The sequence below is a fragment of the Mugil cephalus genome, chromosome 7 (assembly GCF_022458985.1).
Source record: "Mugil cephalus isolate CIBA_MC_2020 chromosome 7, CIBA_Mcephalus_1.1, whole genome shotgun sequence".
In the NCBI taxonomy this organism is placed as follows: domain Eukaryota; kingdom Metazoa; phylum Chordata; class Actinopteri; order Mugiliformes; family Mugilidae; genus Mugil; species Mugil cephalus.
The window spans coordinates 18,766,141-18,787,117 of NC_061776.1; the positions used below are offsets into that span (position 1 = coordinate 18,766,141).

A 20,977-nucleotide genomic window follows, 5' to 3' on the forward strand; every position below is an offset into this window, starting at 1 on the left:
CAGTTCTGAATCTCATGAGGGGTTTGGCTTAAATATTGTTTCATTCATTGCTGTCCTGTGTTCTGTTTCACTGCAAAAGGACATGACGGTACAAAGACCTCATTGTGGGTTTACTCAACCAGGAACACAGCCAGACACACTAGGAGGTTCACCCTTGAGGTGTAGTTTATGTGGTAATGTGCCTTAGATTGGTGCCGTGTGTGCAGAGATGATGGGCTGGGTAACAGATGGACAGGAGTCTATTCCCTGGGCTACCAGCCTTCTGCTTACCACACAGCCCTGCCAGCTCCGCAATCCTCATCCATCTCCTGCACTCCCACACCCACACCACCTCTGACATCCTATTTCATCTCTATTGTTTCACACCATCTTGCTGTGTTACTCAACTTACTCCCACCTCCTTGCCCTTCATCATACTCCACCTCTCAGCAGCCTTTTCCTCCCTCTTTCTTTCTCTTCCTCAGTTACTTCTGGCAAAAAGGGGGGTTGTCTGCCAAACAGGGCCTAATCCCCTGATTTTTCCTCATGTAGTAACAGCCTGAGCAGCCATCCCTGCATTTCTTCGGCCATTCCTGCTGTGTTGGGCGGACGGCCAGAGCTCAGATCCCAGGCAAGCATCCACATGCTGCAACTTTATTTCATAACATTTTGGAGAATCACATGTAAGTTTTTCCTCCAAGGAGACAATGTAGATTAGATTAACACCGGCTATCTGGCCAGGGAGAGCAGTGATTACAGCAAGCTGGGATGCCAAAATACCCCTTAGCTAGCACGGTAGCTGGCCATCTCTGTGGCCAGATCACGCTCGGTTGCACTCAGAGGGACTATAAAAAGAACAGTTCACCGCAGCCTGTGCAGGCTGGGTGTGGCAACGCTCTATTGTCACATCTACAAATGACAGCCCAGCGAAGCGGGGGCGACAGCTGAAGCCAGGTGTGCACACGTGAAAAGAAAGCACGTCACAAGTGGGAGAGGAATGCGCGTGTGCGCTTTTGTGTCTTACCTCGGATAATGGCCAGCTTTGCGGTGACGGACACCTCCCCTTCGCTGTTGCGAGCCACGCACTCGTAAATGTTCTCATCTCGGGGTGCTCTGAGTGGTTGGATCCTCAGCACAGCACCCGCACCCTCATCAAATTCTACGGTCTGGACAGCCAGAGAAGCACAGAACGAGGCATATCAGCCACAGCACAGCGACTGCACAAATCCTACTGTAATAAAAGAAAACTAGAATGTTGCATGACTGCAATTTAACATGGTTTGTGTTTCCAGTAGTATTATTATTAAGACAAAAAATGAATACTTTATGGACTTCTTTCAAAAACAACCCATTTGCTTCACAGAAATGCTGGAGGTCAGGCACAGATACAAAACATGTACCTGTACACACGTTCCTGAAGCTGGTAGGGAGTCAGTGTCTTGCACAAAGACACTTCGGCCGAGTAGATACTTACCGGTGTTGGCCGGGGCATCTGCGTCCTCGGGTTGAAATGTGGCATCTCCAAGCATTAGATCATGTTACTGCATCAATACAGTTAAGACCGAGCTACAGGAATCAAAAACTCTCTGCTTTACAACGCTTAACAACGCCTTACAGCGTTTTACAACACTGTGCATTTAACATGAAGCAATGTCTGCTAATGGCTCACGTGTCTGTTTTGCAGAATACTGTGAATAGGCGAATAAACCTCATAGCTAACGTTTGCAACAATATCATACTGTTTATTATATTGCCTAATTTTTTTTTTGCACACATTCAGGCATAAAATAACCCTTGAGGTTTAATACAGATTAAACAAACTATATTATATATTATATTCTATTAATTAGTAAGTTCGACACTGACATATTTTTTCTTCGACTTTGAGCAGAGACAAGCTAGTGGTTTCCCTCTGCTAATGGTCTTTATAATTAGCTAATCATCACAGATGTACCCTCATATTAACTGAACAAATGAGTCATAATTATATTTAATTAAATGTTGAACTTTTAATTTACCAAACATATAGGTGCACCGTACTATACTGACAACACAAAACAGAATTATAATGATTGATATTAAAACCAGTAAACTATCTGGCTCTATCCGGAAACACACGATGTAACCTCAACATAGTGATCACCACTGTTTAAATTCATTTTATAATACGTCTTTATGTCTGGATAAACAGATTTGTATTTGCCATGCAGTTACAGTAAGACTTGACCATTGTGCACTGTGACAACCACCTCGATACGCTGGGAGTTGACCTTCTTGCCCTTCTTGTTCCAGTAGACGACAGGCTTGGGATTGCCCGTGGCCTGACAAACAAACGACGCCACGCCCCCGGACACTCCGATCTGGTCTGTGGGAATCTTGGTGAACTTTGGGGGAGCTGAGAGGCAGGGAGAGGGAAGAGAGGGAAGAAAGAAACATCAAACACACAAGCATGAAAACCGACACCTTTAAACCCAGAGGACATCAAACCGACTCCATAACCACTGACAAGCCCCCTGCTGACCACGCCCCATTTCACTGTCAGTGACTGGTCAGGCTGACTTGCGTTCTGATGGCTGTGTGTTGTGCTTACTTCCTGGGTATCATCTAGAGGACAAGCTGAAGGACTTCCTGTGGGTCATAAATAAAAGATGGGGCTGGGCTTCAGAGGAGCATCTCTCCCTTTCTCTCCCTCTCTCTCACTCTGTTCCCCCCAGGGCAGGCTACCATTGTACTGCATGCAGCATAGGCTGTCATGACACATGAGTGTTTCACAGGTAGGACAAGTGTTGGCTGCAAATTCACAGCATATAATTGGTATAAATGTATTAATACCGGAGGCGCCGCTTTGTGCCTGCACCCGCTTAACGCCTATAGGGGATTTGCAGTTGCTGATTCAGATGGCATTAGCAAATGCAACGAACATGCTAACATTAGTTGTGTTAATGCCCCACTCTGTTTCAGTGGAGAACTTGCGGAGAACCGTCGCGGCGTGTTATGTATTAGTGGTGCACTCGGCCTCTGCAAGAAAACAGCAATTTCTAAGTGTGATATTGAGCCAACAGCACTGAACCTACACTTTTCACAGCGGCTGAGTCAAATCAGTCAAACAACCTCATGCATCCACGCCTTACTGTCTATCTGTGGCCTGTTGCCATGGCGCCCAGCTTAACTGCTCCTCAGCTACAGAGTCCCTGCTATCCATCAGGGTGAAGGCAGGATGACCCTTACCATAGCAACCTGGATCCCTCCTCCTGGGTGAGGTCTTGCTGTGTTGATTCACTTCTCGCTGAAGACGGAGCCGCAACAGAATGAAAAATCCTGCCTATCAGGAAATCACCAGCAGATTCTGAAGCCTGCCGGCACGTATTTCCACTGCTGCCTATACTTCACTGGTTAACAGTCACGCAGACTACTTTCCAGTTTCACTACAATGCCTTGACAGAAACTGGAGTAGCATCGTGTCAAAAGACGGCTCCCGCGCTTGTTTCCTCTAAAAGACCCACTCTGAATGTCACAAATAAAGTGGTTTCATTTTATGCTTTCCATAATCCTCAACAGGAAGAAGCAAAAAAAAAAAAAAAAGCGGCTACAGTACAGTCAATCAGAACAAATGTATTCCCGGCGTTTCAGGACTCGGGAGCAGAATATTTTTCCGCCTGCTAGACTGTTGGATATGCACGCGGAGTATCGAGCAAACTGCCCTTTTCTCCTGCCAACAATATGAAAATGTGAACTATAAAAACTCCACAAACTGTCATGGCTGAGACCACTTTCTCCTGGCTATCGGATTACGAGTGAATCTCGTGTTTTTCTTGCGGCTTGAACATGGTTTTCAGTGGCTTTACATCAAGTCCAAAATGTTATCTATGTTCTTTTAAATGCACTTTAACACCAATCCTCGTGCAAAATCATCCCCCCCACCCCACCCCACCCCCTACTCACCCCCCACTGGCAGCGTTACCACTTAAGCCTCTTCTGAAAGCCAGAGAAAAGCCCTGCAAGGCAAAAGGCTCTGGATGGATTTGCACTGACCAGAAAACCTGTTATGATCTGAAGGTTCTAGGAAGTCGACCGGAAAAAATGAGGGACTAATGAGGAAGTCTGTCTCTGTTGCCATGGACCGGACAGGCCTGCCCCTGACCTGTATCGGTTTATTCCTAATGTAACGCCTCCGTAACAAGAAATCATTTGTCTGAACGGCCGACCTCAGACATGACTGACACCAGCAGGTGGAGCGTCGTAACGTATTCAGCAATGCGCTAAAAAAAAAAAAAAAAAGGCATTTGAACTGAGAGGTTGTTCCGGGTTATTAGATTATAATCAGGTTGCGTTTTGGAAAATTTGTTTCGAGGAAACTAATGTAACATTTGGGGGAAATGCCTTTAAAGAAATTGCAGGTATTAAGCTCACCCAGCTGCGGTCCGACGAGCCTTTAAGCCACATTTAATAATGAATCTCTTCCTGTTTGTGCGTCTTTGCAGTCAAATCGGTTCGCGTTTCACATCGCGTGCAAAAATCATATCTGTGATCCAAATGTGGAAGTTTTTTACAGTAGGATGATAATCTCAGTTTAGACACGTGGAGAGCAGCATTTAAAGGAATTATTTCTGGTTTGATTTGCATTTTTTGTGCTTTAGGGTAAATGTAGAAAATGTTTTTGAGGGAAATGTTTTATTTTTTTTATGTTTTGCATGAAAATAATTTATTCAAGAGCAAATAGCTGGAAAAAGATCTGAGCTGATCAATGAAACTACAGAGACCCAGAACTGCCTATATCCAACCTTATCTTATATCCAATTTATTTTACATCATAAGGAAGCTTTTTTTTCCTCTCAATAAATGTCTGGCATGAAGCCTTTCCCCGAACTAAACACAATCAAGAGTCTGGCTGTAGCTGCCGTTCCTTGCAAGGCCTTATTGAGTTCAAACAATTATTTACAAAAGGCATTGTTGCAGCACAGCTAGTTAATTAGGAATTCTGTCAGCTTAACTTTAACAGGCGTAAGGTGTAATCTGCACGCACATCTGCAATCTAGCATTTTACAAAACGACACACAAAAAAAGGATTAGAGATAAAATTACTACAACGGTTTTTTCGAGGAACAGTCAGGTTCTCAGCGAAGCTTAAAAAGTTTTGCCTTCGTCAGAACCCTTTCTAACAAAATATTCCACTCCAGCTTGCAAAATACACATTGTTAGTGTTTCTTTGTTCCGCTCTCTTTCTTTGTAAAGAAGTGAGAGACACGGAAAGGAAGCATTTATTCACCGCACTTTGTGTTCTGCTAATACGCTGTAGGTGGTCCACAGACGAGATTTTACCCTCGCAGGACTTGGGCTCGGAGTTGTCTGTTGTGTAATTCTACCTCTTCGCTGAATATAAAAATAATTCACACATGACATCAGTCTCCTCGGAGGATTGCGGCTCTCAAATTGGCTACGCAAATGGAAAATGAAAAACGCATTAGACAATTCTCATCTCCGATGCTGCGAGGAGCTATCGGCCTCTTTAGCCTATCTTATCTTCCTTCAGAAACTCAGCTGGGTGACATTTTCAGAGCAGAGACAGCCGCGGCTGTTTGAGCGGACGAGCGCGCACGTGTGTGAGTGTGTGTGTGTGAGGCGACGACTGAGGCAGGAAATCTGTGGAAATGTTGTAATCAAGGAGATGATGAGGAACATGCTGATGGGACCTCCTGGCTTATCAAAACACATTAACAACGCCACGCGGTCCGGAGCTCATGCACCAACCGGCCTGGATACACTGTTCTGACACACACACACGTGTACATGTACAAAAACACACACACACCCACATACTTAGCACTGACAATACGGCAGCTGCCAATCTTGGCATGGATGGATGGAAGATAAATAGCTGGATAGATGGATAGACAGACAGTCGTCATACCTAGTGGTCCGCCGATGCTGCTCAGGGGTCTGGTTAGCAGGATGATCAAAGGCAGCAGCAGACACAGGGGAGATGGGCTCAGGCAGAGCCCCATCACAGGCCTCCTGGGCTGGGCCTGAACTCGGCCCGTTTTTGGCAGAGGCATCGCGCCGCCGTGGGTTGGTTGGAGATGACGGAGATACAGGTAGGGCTTCACTCAACAGAGGTAGGCACTCTGCAGACAGGAATAAAAAATGAAATAATGATAAAAAAAAAAATAAAAAAAAAAAAGGAAAAAGGTCAGGCACATTTCTTTGACTCCACCTCTGATTCATCACTCTGCTTTGAGAGCGCCGTCTGAAATGTCAAAGCACCACGAGGGCAGGGCGAAGGGAAGAGCACGAAACATTTCACTGTGGCGCGGGGAAAACATCCTCGCGAAGAAAATTAAAGACAAAATCATGCTAATGCAGGATTAGTTCTTTTGATTTAGCCGGAGCACTTCTGACTTGGGATTAACAGCTCAAGCAGGCCAGCTCCGGCTGAACTAATACCAGAACAAAAGAGCTGAACTGTTCAATAACTGTGACAAGAAACAGACCAAAATAGTTTTCGGCGCACCGCTTCTGTATTAATAAGTCTCCTTTTCCAGTGAGCCGTGAAATTAGCTGCAATGATACATTTTTAAGAGTTTTTTTTTTTGTGCCTCTTCTTCTTCTTCTTCTTTTTCCTCGGAGTCCTAATAATTTCATTTTAGCTGTGGCCTAATTCCTTCTTAGCGTTCAGTATTTCAGCATTCTGGTGGCACATAAAAGTGTTAATGCAATAATGCGTCCAGAGCGTGCCACAGTAATGGAAAACACTTAAACAAAGAGGATTGAGGGGTCAGTAGGAACGCAGCGAAATTCAATAAACAAGCAACGTATCCGAAACCGCTACTTTAATAGATGCCCCGCATCTTGTTAATCCCTTGGCTTGGGGTTGGAGGGGGTATCCATCAGCGTTTTGCTCTCTTTCGTTGCATAAACGCATGCAAACGGAGCCGCGCGCATCTGGAAGTCTGGACATAATTCAGCTCTGTCCGCTTGCGGAGATTTAGACAAGCTGCACGGACGTTCCCCGTCTGGGAGTCAATAACTCCTCAGACCTATCGAACCCCTGTGACCCCCGCCCCTCAGGCCGACGTGTCAGGACGCAGGCGGGGAGGCCAAACGAGAAAGGAGGCCTTTGTTAACCTGTCATATATCTCACACACACACACATGCTCCCCTAGAGTAATAGCACAGGATAACATATAAGCTCCCGGGGAGACATAATATGTATTCACAGGTGACAGGCCACGCTGTGATCGGCACACGAGTGTGCGCAAACACCCCCCGAGTACACTTTCACTCTGACATCCCCGATACACCGGAGGAAAGGGACCTGCGGCGATTAGGCCGACCCTTACTCGCCTATGGTAAATGAAAAAGGCATTTCTGTTGAGTTACATATTCAAAGACTCCGCTGACCGCTTATTGAGCTAATGACCTGCTCAAACACATTACTGTCTGCCAGTCCCTACGCTAAAAATAGCTAAACTGAAAACATGGCCGCCTATCTGATGCCGGCTCTTTCTCCCGCCGCTCTGCCCTCGCCTTATCTAACGCTGCGTAATAGCCGTTGAATAGAAAAGCTTTCAGCGTCCCCTTTTCAATTGAACAATGTGATAAGAAAAATCAGATCAGGGCTCATTCAAGCACCATTGGCAGCATGTTAAGTAAATTCTCCTCTTATGGAAACTCAATTTGCCCGCGTTAATCTAACCAGGGCTAGTGTTCTGCATGGAGTCACGCGGCGACTGAAACATTAGGCGCTCATCATGCTGTAGGTTGCAGCATCTGCTTCCTATGTCCTGCGCGGTGGATTTGCAGGGGCCTTAATATCTCGCCGCGACCTCAGTCAAAGCCCATCCATCATTCTCAGTCCGACCACGCCTCCCCATTGTCTTTCACCTGCTGACAAAAACCCTCTCCGCTCCACCTCCGATCCAGTCCCTCGCCCCCCTAACTAATCCTTAATCTTAGCCTCGCCTCACTCCTGCATTAGTCCCTGAATTCCTGCAATCTCCTCCTCTTTCATCTCCTTTCATCCCCCTTCCTCTCCACTTTCCTCCTCGCCTTTTCTGCAGAGCTCTCCTCTCCCGATGCCATCTCCTCCTCAGCGCCCCATCGCCGGCCTCCTCCTCTTTCTTACACACACTCTAACCCCCTGCTTGTATACAAATCCTCTTCCTCCCTCCAGCTGCCCTGCACCGGCTCCTCCAGCTGTTGATGGTCCATTGACACGGCTCAAACAAAAGGGCTTAGAGCGTCCTACAGCTGCGAGTGTCGAGGGAAGCAGCCAAAACAGACACGCAGACGCAGCAGCGCACCAGGCTCGGTCTGGGCATGTCTGAGCTTGTGCTAATGGCATTTAAGGCTAATGGCATCTAACGCAATCTTCCTCCATGGGCTCGTAGACACGGAGCAGCCGTGCACTTTGCGGCGTACGGAAGAGGAGCTAAAAACGTGTGAGCAGGAGCATTCTCATGACTCAGGCCTCCTCCAGACATACCGCAACCCGCACGCCCCGATCATCAGGCTCAGCATCCAGAGAGAGGACAGCAGGGGTTGGTCTTATTACCTTTCCAGTGTGACAACACAGATGGTCAGCCCGACAGATAGATTGATGGGGATACATGTGCAATTTATTGCGGGGGAAGCGGATAATGACGCCCTAAGCTCAGGTGGTGAAATGTACACCAGTTATTGTGCTCCACCGGGGTGATGAAATAACGCCGGTTAGATGGCATCCAACCTGCCTCCGCTCCGCTGGGGCCCTCGGAAGATGACATGTTTTGTTTTTCTCACCTCCTCCCCGCCTCCCCCTCCCCGCCTCCCCCCCGCCCCCCCCCCAACCTCCTTTGGTCACAAATGGGCTGAGATGGTCTCCAAGGCCCGTCTCCATGACAATGAGCCACGGGCGCTCGCGGGAAGACCGCATCTGTTTCCTGCTGCTCCATGCTAGCTGTGACATAGCTCACCTGAACTTTATGGTCTTCGGATTTTTATTCACCTTTAGTTTGGACCCAGGACTTGGAATTACAGTGTGATGTTTGGAGGATATGGTCAAGCAAAAGCTTTCTTATTTATCTTTTTAAATTTCGGTATATGAGGAGGAAACATCTGCGTCTGTGCATGACGCAACTGTATGAGTTTTACAATAAGAATTTAAATTAGAAAATCTTTATTTGTCCCACAGTGAGGAAACTGCAGTTTGCAACAGCGCACAAAGGGGCAGAAAAATAGCAAAAAGAGTAAAGAAAGACTAAAAATGACATGCACTGTAATTAACTGTCTTGCTTTCTTTGTTTGGCTTTTTTTTGTTTTAACCTGTGATTCTGAAATTACACCATATACTTTTTGAGCGCAAAAATAACCTTGCCTTGAACCTCGCTTTGAATTATGCATGGCTTTGTGCGCCAGCCTGAAGAGGAGACATGTGGAGCAGGACGCATGTATTAGTAAGATACAAGGAGGGGCAGGGACTGATATTACTTCACGTCTCTATGACCCTGGACCCGGTAGGCAAACGACGCTCACAAATGCATGCACAGCACAACACACACACACGCACAAACATGGCAGATGGCAAAGCATCATGGGGGAGATTGGCACTCACTCTCTAACACTTCCCTTCACTCTCTCTTAAACACACAGCCCACAGACACACAAATGCATTAGCACACACAAGCGCACACACACACACACACACACACGTACACAAGCCGAGGATCAGAGGCACAGGATGAAGCGCGGCTTACTGCAGGCATGAGCTACACCGCCCCGGTTACATTTTTAGCAGTGGAAATAAAATATCCGAGGTTCCTCTCTAACAATAAAACACACCTGTCACTCAAATGCGGCAGTTCTTTGTCCTGAATATAAATGAATCTGGAGACCGGGACACCTCGGCTAAATCAGTCCCGGTCTCGGTGCTGCAGAACGGATGCTGGAATTAGGGCCGCGGATGCCCCCGTACGGCACGCATCCAAACAGTGCCATCCATGGGAAATATTGACAAATACCAATAATAATAAATAACAATAACGTCTCAACCAGACGGCGCCATGCTCATCACGAGTCTGGGGCTATAATCGAGGCTGCTGCCGGAGTTTCACATCTCACTTCTCAGAATAAATATGAGTCATGCCCTGTAGGCATCGGAGGAAAGCCCATATATGCAAATATCTATTATGGGTTGCTTTTTTTAATCAAGCATCAATATTAAGAGTCAATTATGTCATTATTCGGTCAAATAAATTGGACTTTAGCTATTAGTTTGATCACTGTTGTGCTTATGCCCAACCCTAACCCTAAGTGACTTTTCTTTTCAGTTCATGTCACTTAAGATGAATGCTTCACCAAATCAGCAATTAACCCAGAAAAACTTCACTGATAAAAATAAGTGAATGACATTAACCCGAGGGTGTTTTCTTGTGAAATCCCAAATTGCTCCATTGCTTCAGTCTCTAAGTCTCTCCAAAGTTTACAGTTTTTGTTGAACTCTTCGCTTCTCTTTGCATTTGGTATTGAATTGGATTTTTTTTTCCCTGCAACCTTTTAATGCTGCCGTCTGGGTTCCCAACCCTAATGGGCCAGTTTGAACGGAATGCATGACAATCATTGAGAAATTTTAGTTGCTTAGTAACAAATGGGTTTCCGTTGAATCAAAGACGTATGTTTTCACGTCCACGTTGGGAAAAGGAAGGAACACACGATAATGGTTTGATGATGAGAAAAATAATACAGTGATTGTTATTCATCAGTGATTCTTTCTTTCAGTTTCTGGGTCACAGGAAGTTGATGATAATAATTCATGCAACAGAACCCTGCTGATTTCCATATTGTAAAGATCTAGGCCTTTCTGACTCACCCCTCAGTGCAGGTATGCATTTTACTGGAGTACGACTTCACTTCACGAGCACTTTCTAATATCTGTGTCTCCAGACGTTCCCTTTTATATTTCATTATGCGAGCTTCGGAAAAGCAGCGAGGTTGTCTCATAATAAAATCATGACATCCAAATCAAAAAATAACTTTCTCTGGATGATGAGAAAACAGAATTTAAAAACTGCATCTACCCGCATCCTCTCTCTCGCTTTCTCTCTCTGGAAGGATTTTTGCTTGAGGTCACAGTTTAATTAACTTATCACCTACAGCTAGGAGGGCAGATTTCCCGAAATCTTAGATTTCCTTCACTTTAGCCACACTTACAGCTAAATCCTCTCTGTGTAACCCCAGTGGGAGGTAAAGATGCTAACATCACCTTTTTCAAATCAGCACGTCAATAAAATTACACACCAGCGAGACGGTTATTCATAACCGCTTCAGCTTTTAAATCGCTGTGCCCCTTTAAACGAGAGACTTGGATGGGCTTCAGTTTTCATCCCAACTTCATTTCGGAGCCAAGACAACACATGGATTCGTGACAAGGAACAAAGGGAGGAGTGGAGAAGGAATCGTGACTATCCAAACTTTCCCTTTGACCTCAGACGCTGCATGTCTAGGATGGAGTAAAGCTGCTGTTGCTCAACAATAGTGTGGTAAATGTGCGCCCACGCATCGTAAAGGGCCTCCAAGGTCAAACAGACCAACGCGCAACGGATGAAACGGCTTCGGACGAGCACGGCAACAGATGGGCTGGATCCCGCTAAGCAGGAAGTGTATTACTGAACAGTGTAAAAGTACATTTAGGGCAGATTATCGGTGGGGGTCAAGGCACTGGAAAGTGTTTATTGGTTAAGTGAAGCCGGTCTGGTAACGAGAAGTTACTGCTGCTGTGATGAGGAATCCGTAAATGTGACATTTCATTTAAATGAGATACGGCGTAAAATACAGCCATGGTATTATCACATACGATATTAAATAAGAGAACATTATTCTCTGACTTTCAATTCAACGACTAACGGTTGATTTTGATTTATTTTTTATTTTTTTCAAATTCTATTGGCGCACTATTGGATATGTTTTCTGGCATTTCTTCAAATGTCAAGAATTGTTTTGGAAATAAACTAAATGATAGGATGACAAAAGAATATGCAGCTGAGAACAGTTGTTCAATCGTTAAGATATTGATTTAAAGGAAAGTGGATGTGATTCTCAGTTGCAAATAGTCAAATGTCGTGTGCAATTTTTTTTTTTTTTTTTACATTTTTTAACATAAGTAAGAGTTGGTATGAATATATTAACATATTTTTATGACTGACATGTCCTGCATTTTGGTTTTAAATAAGAACTAAGCAAGACTGGAAGGCAAGCCTGCAGCTTTAATTTGACAATTTTCACACTTTCAAATAAGTTAAAGGATTACCTGCTGCTCCATGAGCACAGTTCATTTTTTCTAACCCCTTAGGCTCATAAATCTTTGTCAATCCCTTCAGGTAAAAATAAATGCATCGTCATCCTGCTAAAACATGGCTTTCTCTCTTTTTTAAAAAAAAAAAAAAGAAAAGAAAAAAAAACATCGACATTTTCCAGATCCAGCTTCACCTGACAGGTGAGCGCTTTCATCTGACAACAGCAGAAGATCAAGAAGCGTGCGTGTCCACGCGCAGACACCCACGCAACGTTCGCTCAGCCGAAACGACAACACGGAGCTCGCAAACAACCCAAACATATTTTATAATTTCTTTCGGCGACCTCTCTCTTGTCTCCATCTCTCCCTCTCCCGCCTCTTCTTCCTCAGAAGCGGCCGATCTTCTGTAGCGGCTCATTACGCAGGCTGATGGTTGAGTCCTTGTCAACTCACTGTCCAATTAGCATATCCAAGGCTGGCACCGGCTCTTATCCTAGCGGGGGAGAGAGCTGTATGCACATACTGATGCCCGCATAGTTATGCACATGCATGTACATCCCTAATTGTTAAACAGCTCTGACATATTGAGAGAAGGAGCGCCGTGTAAACGTGCGTGATTTGCGGGGGCCAGTCCCTGGTTTCAAAATGTGAGCTGCTCCACACAACAACCAAAACGCTGGTAGGCTAATAAAATGCACTTCGAAATAAATCACCGAGTACATCAAGCCGCGCGCACGCGCTCAGAAAACGCGCGCGGCCAGACGAGACTCACCGCAGCCAATTAGCGAGCTTCTCCAGATGCATGGCCGAGGCTCCTTGACAACACCCTCGTCTTTGTTGGACGCTACCGCCACCGCCCTGGCCCAGCATCATGTTTCTGCTGCGCTCCGTGAATGGAACACGCCAGATATTTAGCAAAACCCATGCATCACTCCGCAGGGTAAAGACGACATTAGTTCCTGTTGAGACGTTTGCTGAAACAAGGTGCTCTGCTATGACGTGGACTGATCGTTCATTAAGAATAACCCACCATTAATGTGAGCTTCCTCAAAAAACGATTTCAAAAATGAGCAGCACTCTCTGCAAACACACAACCGATGGTCCATATGCCAACACACACCTGACACTAAATCAAGCACCGGCCTGCACTTGCCGTTGCCTCGTGTGCTGCAATCTGGAGGCAACCCTCTACTCTTCCTTTTTCTCATGTAAATGGTCTTCAGTCCCTTCGAGAGCTCCTTATCAATTTGAAGACACATTGTTGTGTTTGCCTAGGAACCCGCTCCTCTCCTGTGTATTTGCGCTGCCATGGTATCACCTGTCTTGCGTGGTCACATGATACCTCGTCCACCGAGAGCTCATTACCTGCAACACGGCTCTGCAACAACAGTGAGATCATCTGTGGAGCGTTAATGTACGTTTGAAACTCCATAATGTCTCATATGTACAAACGCGCAGGCATCAGTATGCACCAGCTGGGCTGCTTCCTGCGCCTGCATATGCTTGTGAACAATCCTATTTAGGTGCTATGTACGGTTCCGTCACTAACCAGCCATTTCATGACTTCCTGATGGAGATGAGATTTGTGACGCCAAATGAATTGTCCTCGAGGGACGATAAAGTTGTGAATAGAATTGAAAACCGGAGTAATGGGGTAGAAAAACTGCATTTGTCCTATGTCTCCGTGGCGAAAATCCGACGGAGAGTGTGTCTTGGTAAGTGAGGAGATGAAACGCTTGTCAAGGGTAACAGACTTGCGCACGGATGCTTTCCACCAATGACTGGCCATTACTCTCACCTCCGCCACGCGAATGCCTCATCTAAACTGGCATCCGTCAGCGCGGCGGAGACAGAGTAATCATGAAATGCCACAAACAAATGCGGGGCTGCATTCAAGAGCCTTGTCAACCAGTCCCACCACCTGCATCCACACACACACACACTTGCTGCCATATCACAGACAGCCGCTCCTGCTGACCCTGGAGGAAGTCTAATCTTCCAGCTTTTAAGTTTTCTCTCTGTGAGTTGTGATGATGGAATGGAGCCATAAGTTTCCTGGGCACCGTTGCTTTTCCATCCAGCACTGTAAAGGTCTTTAAAGTAGCAAGGCTGTTTCACTGATGCAATAAAGACTTTCTTTCACTGGGATATGGAGGCCTGCCAAAACCTTTTCTTTGCTTGGATCTATACAGCTGACAGCAACAGGACACAAGATAGGTACCAAAGGCACCAGGTCCATTTGAAATCTGCAAACACTAACTCAAGCCCCTTTCACACTGCATAAAAATCCCAGGTCACCGCGCGTCTTTTTGGCAATGTGAAAGGGTTGCAATGTGAAATTTAGCGGCTTGGCTTGCCTCGTCTGCAGTGTGAAAGGCGTCCCACGTCAACACGCTAAATTACCCGATGACATTAATGTACCTGCTTGTCGCGTTCCGATTTTGTCACTGGGCAGCTTGTCAGGCTGTCATTGCGGAAGCTCCAGGGCTGCGAGCAGCTCAAAAAACGGAGCTCACGGTGGGAGGTCAGATCCGGTCAGATCTGGGACTGCTGGCAGTGTGAAAGCGCACCAAGGTGGATCGATCCTGGTCAGAAACTCACGCAGCAACGTGCTACTTTCAGTGTGAAAACACTCATTTTAGGTTTACACCCACACTATACTTGTGAGCTAGATGCTAACATGCTGGAATACCTGCTGATTTAGATGTAGTATTCAATGTGTTCCATTTTAGTGTGTTTAGTCTGTTTTAAACAGCATATTCAAACATAAATGATGTCTTTGGATGAATATTTATTTTTCTATACGTTGTGCAGGGTCGATGCACATGCTCCGTCTCCTCTTCTTCTGTATTTGGCGTGGGTTCTGTAGCAGAAACAGCGCCGCGCATAGGCCAGAGATGTCAATTACAGTCGTTCTACAACTAGATGTGTTTTTAAATTGTCATTTAAAGAGAAATTCTCGAAGCCACACTCTGGGAAAAATGGGAGAAAAATATAATTTTGGTATGTGTGAACATGGCCTGACATTGCTATTCTTAGAGTGTAAAAAAAAAGTACACAGAGCTGTAAACCCACACAAGCTAATCATATCCTGCTCTTTGCCACGCAATGTATAACGTAACAATAATGGCCCCAATGAGACTTGGTTATGAAATGCGTCACTGTACACGGCCGCTGTACAGATTTTGTTGTCCTGGCTGCATTAGCATTTAAAAGACCTTCTTCCACCAGTTAAAGCAAAGCCAAGTTAAGTCATAATATTTTATGTCTTTGCAAGATCTCAGTATTCCTTTGGCGTCATTCCAGCCTAAATTAATTCATCCGAACCCCCTTACAGTACAGTACATGCACCCAAGAGGAGTTTCTCATTCCAAGAGTTGAAAACACTCCTGAGGACTTGTCAAGCGCTTCAAGCGAGGTGCATAGAATATTCTGCCGTTTGAACAGTTGCAGGCGGCTATCTGCGCACTTCAAAGCGAAGGGTGCCCCCCTTCTTCCTTCGAGTTCTGATTAGTCAGGTTGTCTTCTGCTTTATCAGCCATCTTGTCAGTCGGCCCTACCCTCCTAATGACTCCTGTCAGTCAGGGATGTAACTGTCAAGGGGCTCCGACGGCCCCACTGCCCCCTCCCATGATTGGGTGCATCGACACATTTAGCCATTTTTAGCGCAAACGTCGGAGGAGGGTGAGGCTCGGCCCCCAGTGCGCATCGTCGCGCGACGCGGAGAGATTTCCACAAAGGGGACTTCTGTCAAAGTTGACGAGAAGAATGGGTTAGCTGTTGCCGCAGATCGGAGGGTTGACCAGAGGACAGCGAGACGGCAGCGGGAGCCCCTCTTTTGCATGCGGGGAAAGAAATGGAGAGGGAGACGGGGGGAGGAGCGGAACGGAAGGTGAAGATGTCTGGTCGTATGTGGCGGTCGAGATGAAGAAGCGAGGCGAGCGAGTGGAGACAAGAGGTGGAGAAGGGAGGAGGAGGAGAGGAGAGGTAGTGGAGCAGTGTGCATTATTCATCCCTGCTGACACATCAGAACCTCTGATTCATCTGGAGAAGGGCATCAGTCAAGTCACAACCCATCTCTTAGCCTTCACTCATATGGACACACTAAAACATTGACACATGATGAACACGCACACACGTAATTATAAATGACCCCGTGGTAGAAGAAAAGGGATAATTATGGGTCTGGCTCAGAAGAGAGATCCTCAGAGACAGACTGAGATGCTTCTTTGCACAAGCTATAGTACACTTACCACCATTCACAGCAGATTTCTAGTACTTGTGAATGTAAATATTACTTGGCTGCATGTTATCAATGCAATATAATAATACGGTTGAGATACAGCACATCTAAAGAGAGTATTAGTAACATAACAATACAACTTTAAAGCTTTTTTTTCATACTTATCTTTAGCACGCTGCACTTTCTAGGAATGAAAAGGCTGTTTTGTTTACTGGACTTACAATTAATCGAATGATAATGTACTATTTATGTGTACAATTAGTGTGCTGCTGTCAGATCAAAGCTCCTCTAAAGGGGATCAGAGAAGGTACCTCTCATTTTGAAAAGAGAAATTTCGGGCGTCTCCGCAATCAATTGCCGACAAACTGCAAACCAAATTCACGTGCAAATGTTTTCCTGACATTTCCCGTTGAACGCCTACATTATTTATTTGCCGTGGTTAGTCCAGAGCTTTGATCATTAGACACAGTGGAACACCTTGTCGTGTGTTCGCTGCTAATTGACTGCCACGCGTTCCCATGTGAGTATTGCATGCGCATTCTCGTATCGATAACCTGGCAGCTGGTCGTTATGGCTGAAATCAATAACACAATACCTTGAGGGTATTTTTTTCAAAATCAGTGTACACCATTAGGCAGTCAATGAATGTAAAACCTCACAGAATGGAATCAATGGATGGTTTGTGATTACTGACGTGTATGACTCGAATTTGCTCAAAATTACATATATTCCATAAAATGGGACGGTGATTCAATGCCCGGTCACAGGTTATATTAGGAACTGAAAAATACAGAGAGAATTTTACAGCACATCCTGGAAGTCGTGAAAGAGGCAGAAATATTTATCTGGCTCTAAGGACAGGAGGCATCATAAGATATATATTAAAGCATTGTATTATGTTGGGAAATATAAATAAGAAAAACCTGAAGTTGGCATATGAAAACATATGTATTTTAATAAGAGAAAAGTATAATATTGTCATGATCATTTGAGCCCTTCTTGGCTTCATTCTGCATGCTGCGTATGCATCGCTTTGAGCAACCTCTTGAATAAACAAGAGAAGAAGCGGAGCAGACAAAAGCTCACTGTTTGGAAGTCTTTGAAAAGGTCAATTAATAACAGCGCCTCGACAACAACAAAGTTCCCCTCTGCTTGTAATACAGGTGGTTACACTCGCGGCGCAGAAGTTGCACGCCTTGATGCCCCCCCCCCCCCCCTGCCTTCCAGCTGACTGGTGCAAAGCTAATAGGGAGTGCACGCAGAGGGACCGGTGAAATCCGGGGACGGGCGTAACATGTAACACGAGGGAAGAAAGTGGAGATGCGAGCAGTTAGGGGTAGCGCTGCTGCTGCGGGAGGCTGGAAATAGGACTTCAATGAGGCCTTTGACGTGTGAACCAAAGCCGCTCCACCGGGAGCACACGTCACCTGGTGTATTGAAGTCTGGATGGATCATAGAGCCGTGTCGTATTTTTAAGGAGCTGGAAGCCGCCGAGGCCTACGGTTGAACCCTGTGAAATGCTATTTAAAGAGAACATGCCATCACTGATTTCATAAGATCCTAACAGTGACGGGATGGGTACCGGTGGGGCAGAACATTTGATCTGTTCCCAGCACACGGACAGAGTCAATTTCCAAGTTGAATTACAACCGGGTTGAACAGTGATGAGCATATCTACATCTCTCACGGAGGTAGAGTATGCTGTGTATTCTTTTTATTCGAGAGACGGTGGAGCTGAAACCACTGGAAAAAAAAAAAAAAGAAAAAAGATGTGGGAACCTACTAAAGACAAGAATCCATGCGTAAAAATGACTGATTAAAATAATTAGGGATGTGGAAATGGTCTGGAACAATAACCAGCAAATGCTCGGTGCCCCAGGGAAAATTTCCCATCTGTGTGTGAGGAGGAAGACCTCCCTCAGATTCACCACGACAGCGCGATTTTCCAGTTTACAGGAGTCACGCAGCAGAAATAAAGAAAACCTAAACAGGCATTCGGAGTTTACATGAATAAATCCCAAACAAGCAATAGCCCTCGGAATACGTGTCAGGATGAATCGATGTATCATTAAATTTCACTCCGTCTGCTCGCATGAGTGGCCCTGTTAACAACACATCTTCCTGCGTATAATTATAGACTTATGAGAGGTCTGGGGACTTAAGAACACTGCCTACGTGTGCAGATGGGCTTGTTTTAAGTAACGCTGGAGAGTAGCAGATGCAGCAGCCACTCCATTGTCTAGAAAACAGTCGTTCTAAATAAGTCCATCCGCTTTGCCACCTGGTGCCTTCCGTACCAGCAATCACTCTAATATTAGTAGTCTAATAGCCGTATGGATTCCTAATTCGCCGGTGATAGCCTCCTCAGAAGACAACGGCATTACCATAACGGGATTCTTACTTTGCTGTGGCATCACTGAAATGTCAGCGCACTGGTAACGGGGACGCACAGTTTCCTCCTTCTAAATAATAATAGGATGCATGTGCAATATTCATTTTTCTTTGCGATGACATTTTGTTCTAGGAAATTTCTCATTTTTAGTCACTTAAAAAATGTGTCTCAACATCACAGTCACTGCACCTGGAAAGTGCTTGGAGGGCCCTTTAAAAAAAAAAAAAAAAAAAAAAAAAAGAAAGCCACTTTAAATGCCAGTGAATGAGGAACAAAGGCTTTGCAGGTCTGTCCTGGTCCCTCACGGTGCCCAACCAACTATTCAGAGGAAGGTGAAGAGGAACTCGCATTCACAGAGCTGTTGCCAACCAGGCACCTATGCCCCTTCCCCTCCCCCCCGGGGGCCCTTTTGGAGGGGTGGGGGGTGGGAGCAAGTGATGCTGCAATGAAAGAAAGACATAACGCGAAATTCCACCCGAGCTGCCATCCGCTCCTACCTCCTTACATTTTCTAGCGCCATACGACATGTGCAAACAGTCGGCCCGGGGTGGGGTGTAAACACATTTACTGAGCATAGGATGCTGGTTACCTTGGCAGAAAGTGCTCCGTCTTCCTTTCCGTCTGGTAGATTCATGTGGGTGGATTTGCAGCGGGAAGCTTCCTCGGAAACAGCAGGCTGGGGTAAATGTAATCCAGTGGCAGCGGAGCTCCACTCAGAGAAGGGTCTGCCTTTGTGGAGGATGCATGCACACATCGCCGGCGTCCCCTCCCCTCCCTCTCCACCCACGGTCCTGTGCCGTCGGTCGACCGACCTCTCGGGAGCGCAGCGGGTCACGGCGGCACCTCAGCCCTTTTGTCGGGAGAGCATTTCTAGTCGGGCGGCCCTCAGATACTGCTGCTTGATATCATCGATACTCCCTGCCTTCTTCTTCCTCAGTGCCCTCCTCCTCCTCCTTCTTCTCTCAGTTCCTCTCCTCTCTCCTGTCCTCTCATCCCCCTCCCCTCCCCTCCTCTCTCTGTTTCTCTCTCTCTCTCTCTCTCTCTCTCTCTCTCTCCCCAGCACACACCAGAGCGCTCCCCCCCTCCCTCCCCCTTACACATGACGTGATGCAGGCAAGATCTCCAATAGCAACCGTATCCCCCCCATCACCCCCTATTACCCCCATTACCACCCAGCCTCCTCCAGCTCCGTCCGGATCGCTGACTGGTGCGAAAGAGGCGGCTGCCGAGGTGGGTCGGTGTTGTGTGTTGGCGACTGATTTTTTTTTTTTCCACCGTGTTCCCCAGGGGTTAAAATGAAGATAAGCACCTTGACACCCCCTAGATTCCCATAATATAGTGTCTAATTATAGCTGTTGGCAGGGATACAGAGCCAGAGTCCCCTATCAGCTCCCACAGAGCAGAACTCCCACACTAAATTATAGCTGGACTCTTGAAATACTGCAGAAAAAATACAACTCGGGGTGGGACGCCCTGGGAATACATTAACAACACCACAGGAGGTAAATAATGCAATGGTATTTGAGGGTAACAGATGCCATGAGTTAGTTAATATACTGTTTATGTATCTGGAGATGTGCTGGGTTTGTTAGGCCCAGGGCCCTGCGATAAATCCTACCTACGAGAATGTAGCAGTTCAGCTTAATGGTTATTTTAGGGTGTATTATTTGTAGCACTATTACCACAAATGAGGGTGGACTCGTTGATTATTCAGGGATAAATGAGTGCACTTTTATGGTCTGTCCTTTAATTAGACTAATATTAAATAATAATTTAACATTAATAATGAGGTGCCAGAGACAGTGGACGGAGGAAATTCCTTAAGTGACGGAATTAATAAATAACTAGTCTGCAAAATGAAATCTACCCTTTATATTCAGGTACGGACAGGCGTCTAGAGACGACAATACACTGATCAGCCATAATAATATGACCACCTCCCTAATATTGATTACCTTTCACCACCTAAGCAGCCCTGACCCATCTAGACACAGATCCCTCCAGTCTTGCAGGCTGCGAGGTGCGGCCGCCGTGGATCGAACTCCATTCTCCAGCACATCTCAGAGAAGCTCAGTTGGATTTAGATCTGTGGATTTCG

The 20,977-nt window shown here is 46.0% G+C and overlaps 1 protein-coding gene across 24 annotated transcripts in view; it reads right to left on the minus strand.

Moving 5' to 3' along the window:
* The window catches only part of LOC125010249 (receptor-type tyrosine-protein phosphatase S-like), a 62,960-nt gene extending 43,094 nt beyond the window's left edge, over positions 1-19,866 (minus strand). For 5 of the 24 annotated variants that reach the window (XM_047588712.1, XM_047588710.1, XM_047588703.1 and 2 more), the window contains exons 1-4: positions 19,469-19,859; positions 5,888-6,101; positions 2,229-2,374; positions 1,004-1,145 (exon numbers count right to left, since the gene is read on the minus strand). In XM_047588712.1, coding sequence (XP_047444668.1) covers positions 1,004-1,145; positions 2,229-2,374; positions 5,888-6,032 — 433 coding nt within the window. In that variant the 5' untranslated portion in view covers positions 6,033-6,101; positions 19,469-19,859. Of the gene's footprint in view, positions 1-1,003; positions 1,146-2,225; positions 2,375-5,887; positions 6,102-19,468 lie in introns of all 24 variants that reach the window. The other 19 variants (XM_047588691.1, XM_047588694.1, XM_047588693.1 and 16 more) reach the window with 8 other exon arrangements.
* Positions 19,867-20,977: the final 1,111 nt, after the last annotated feature.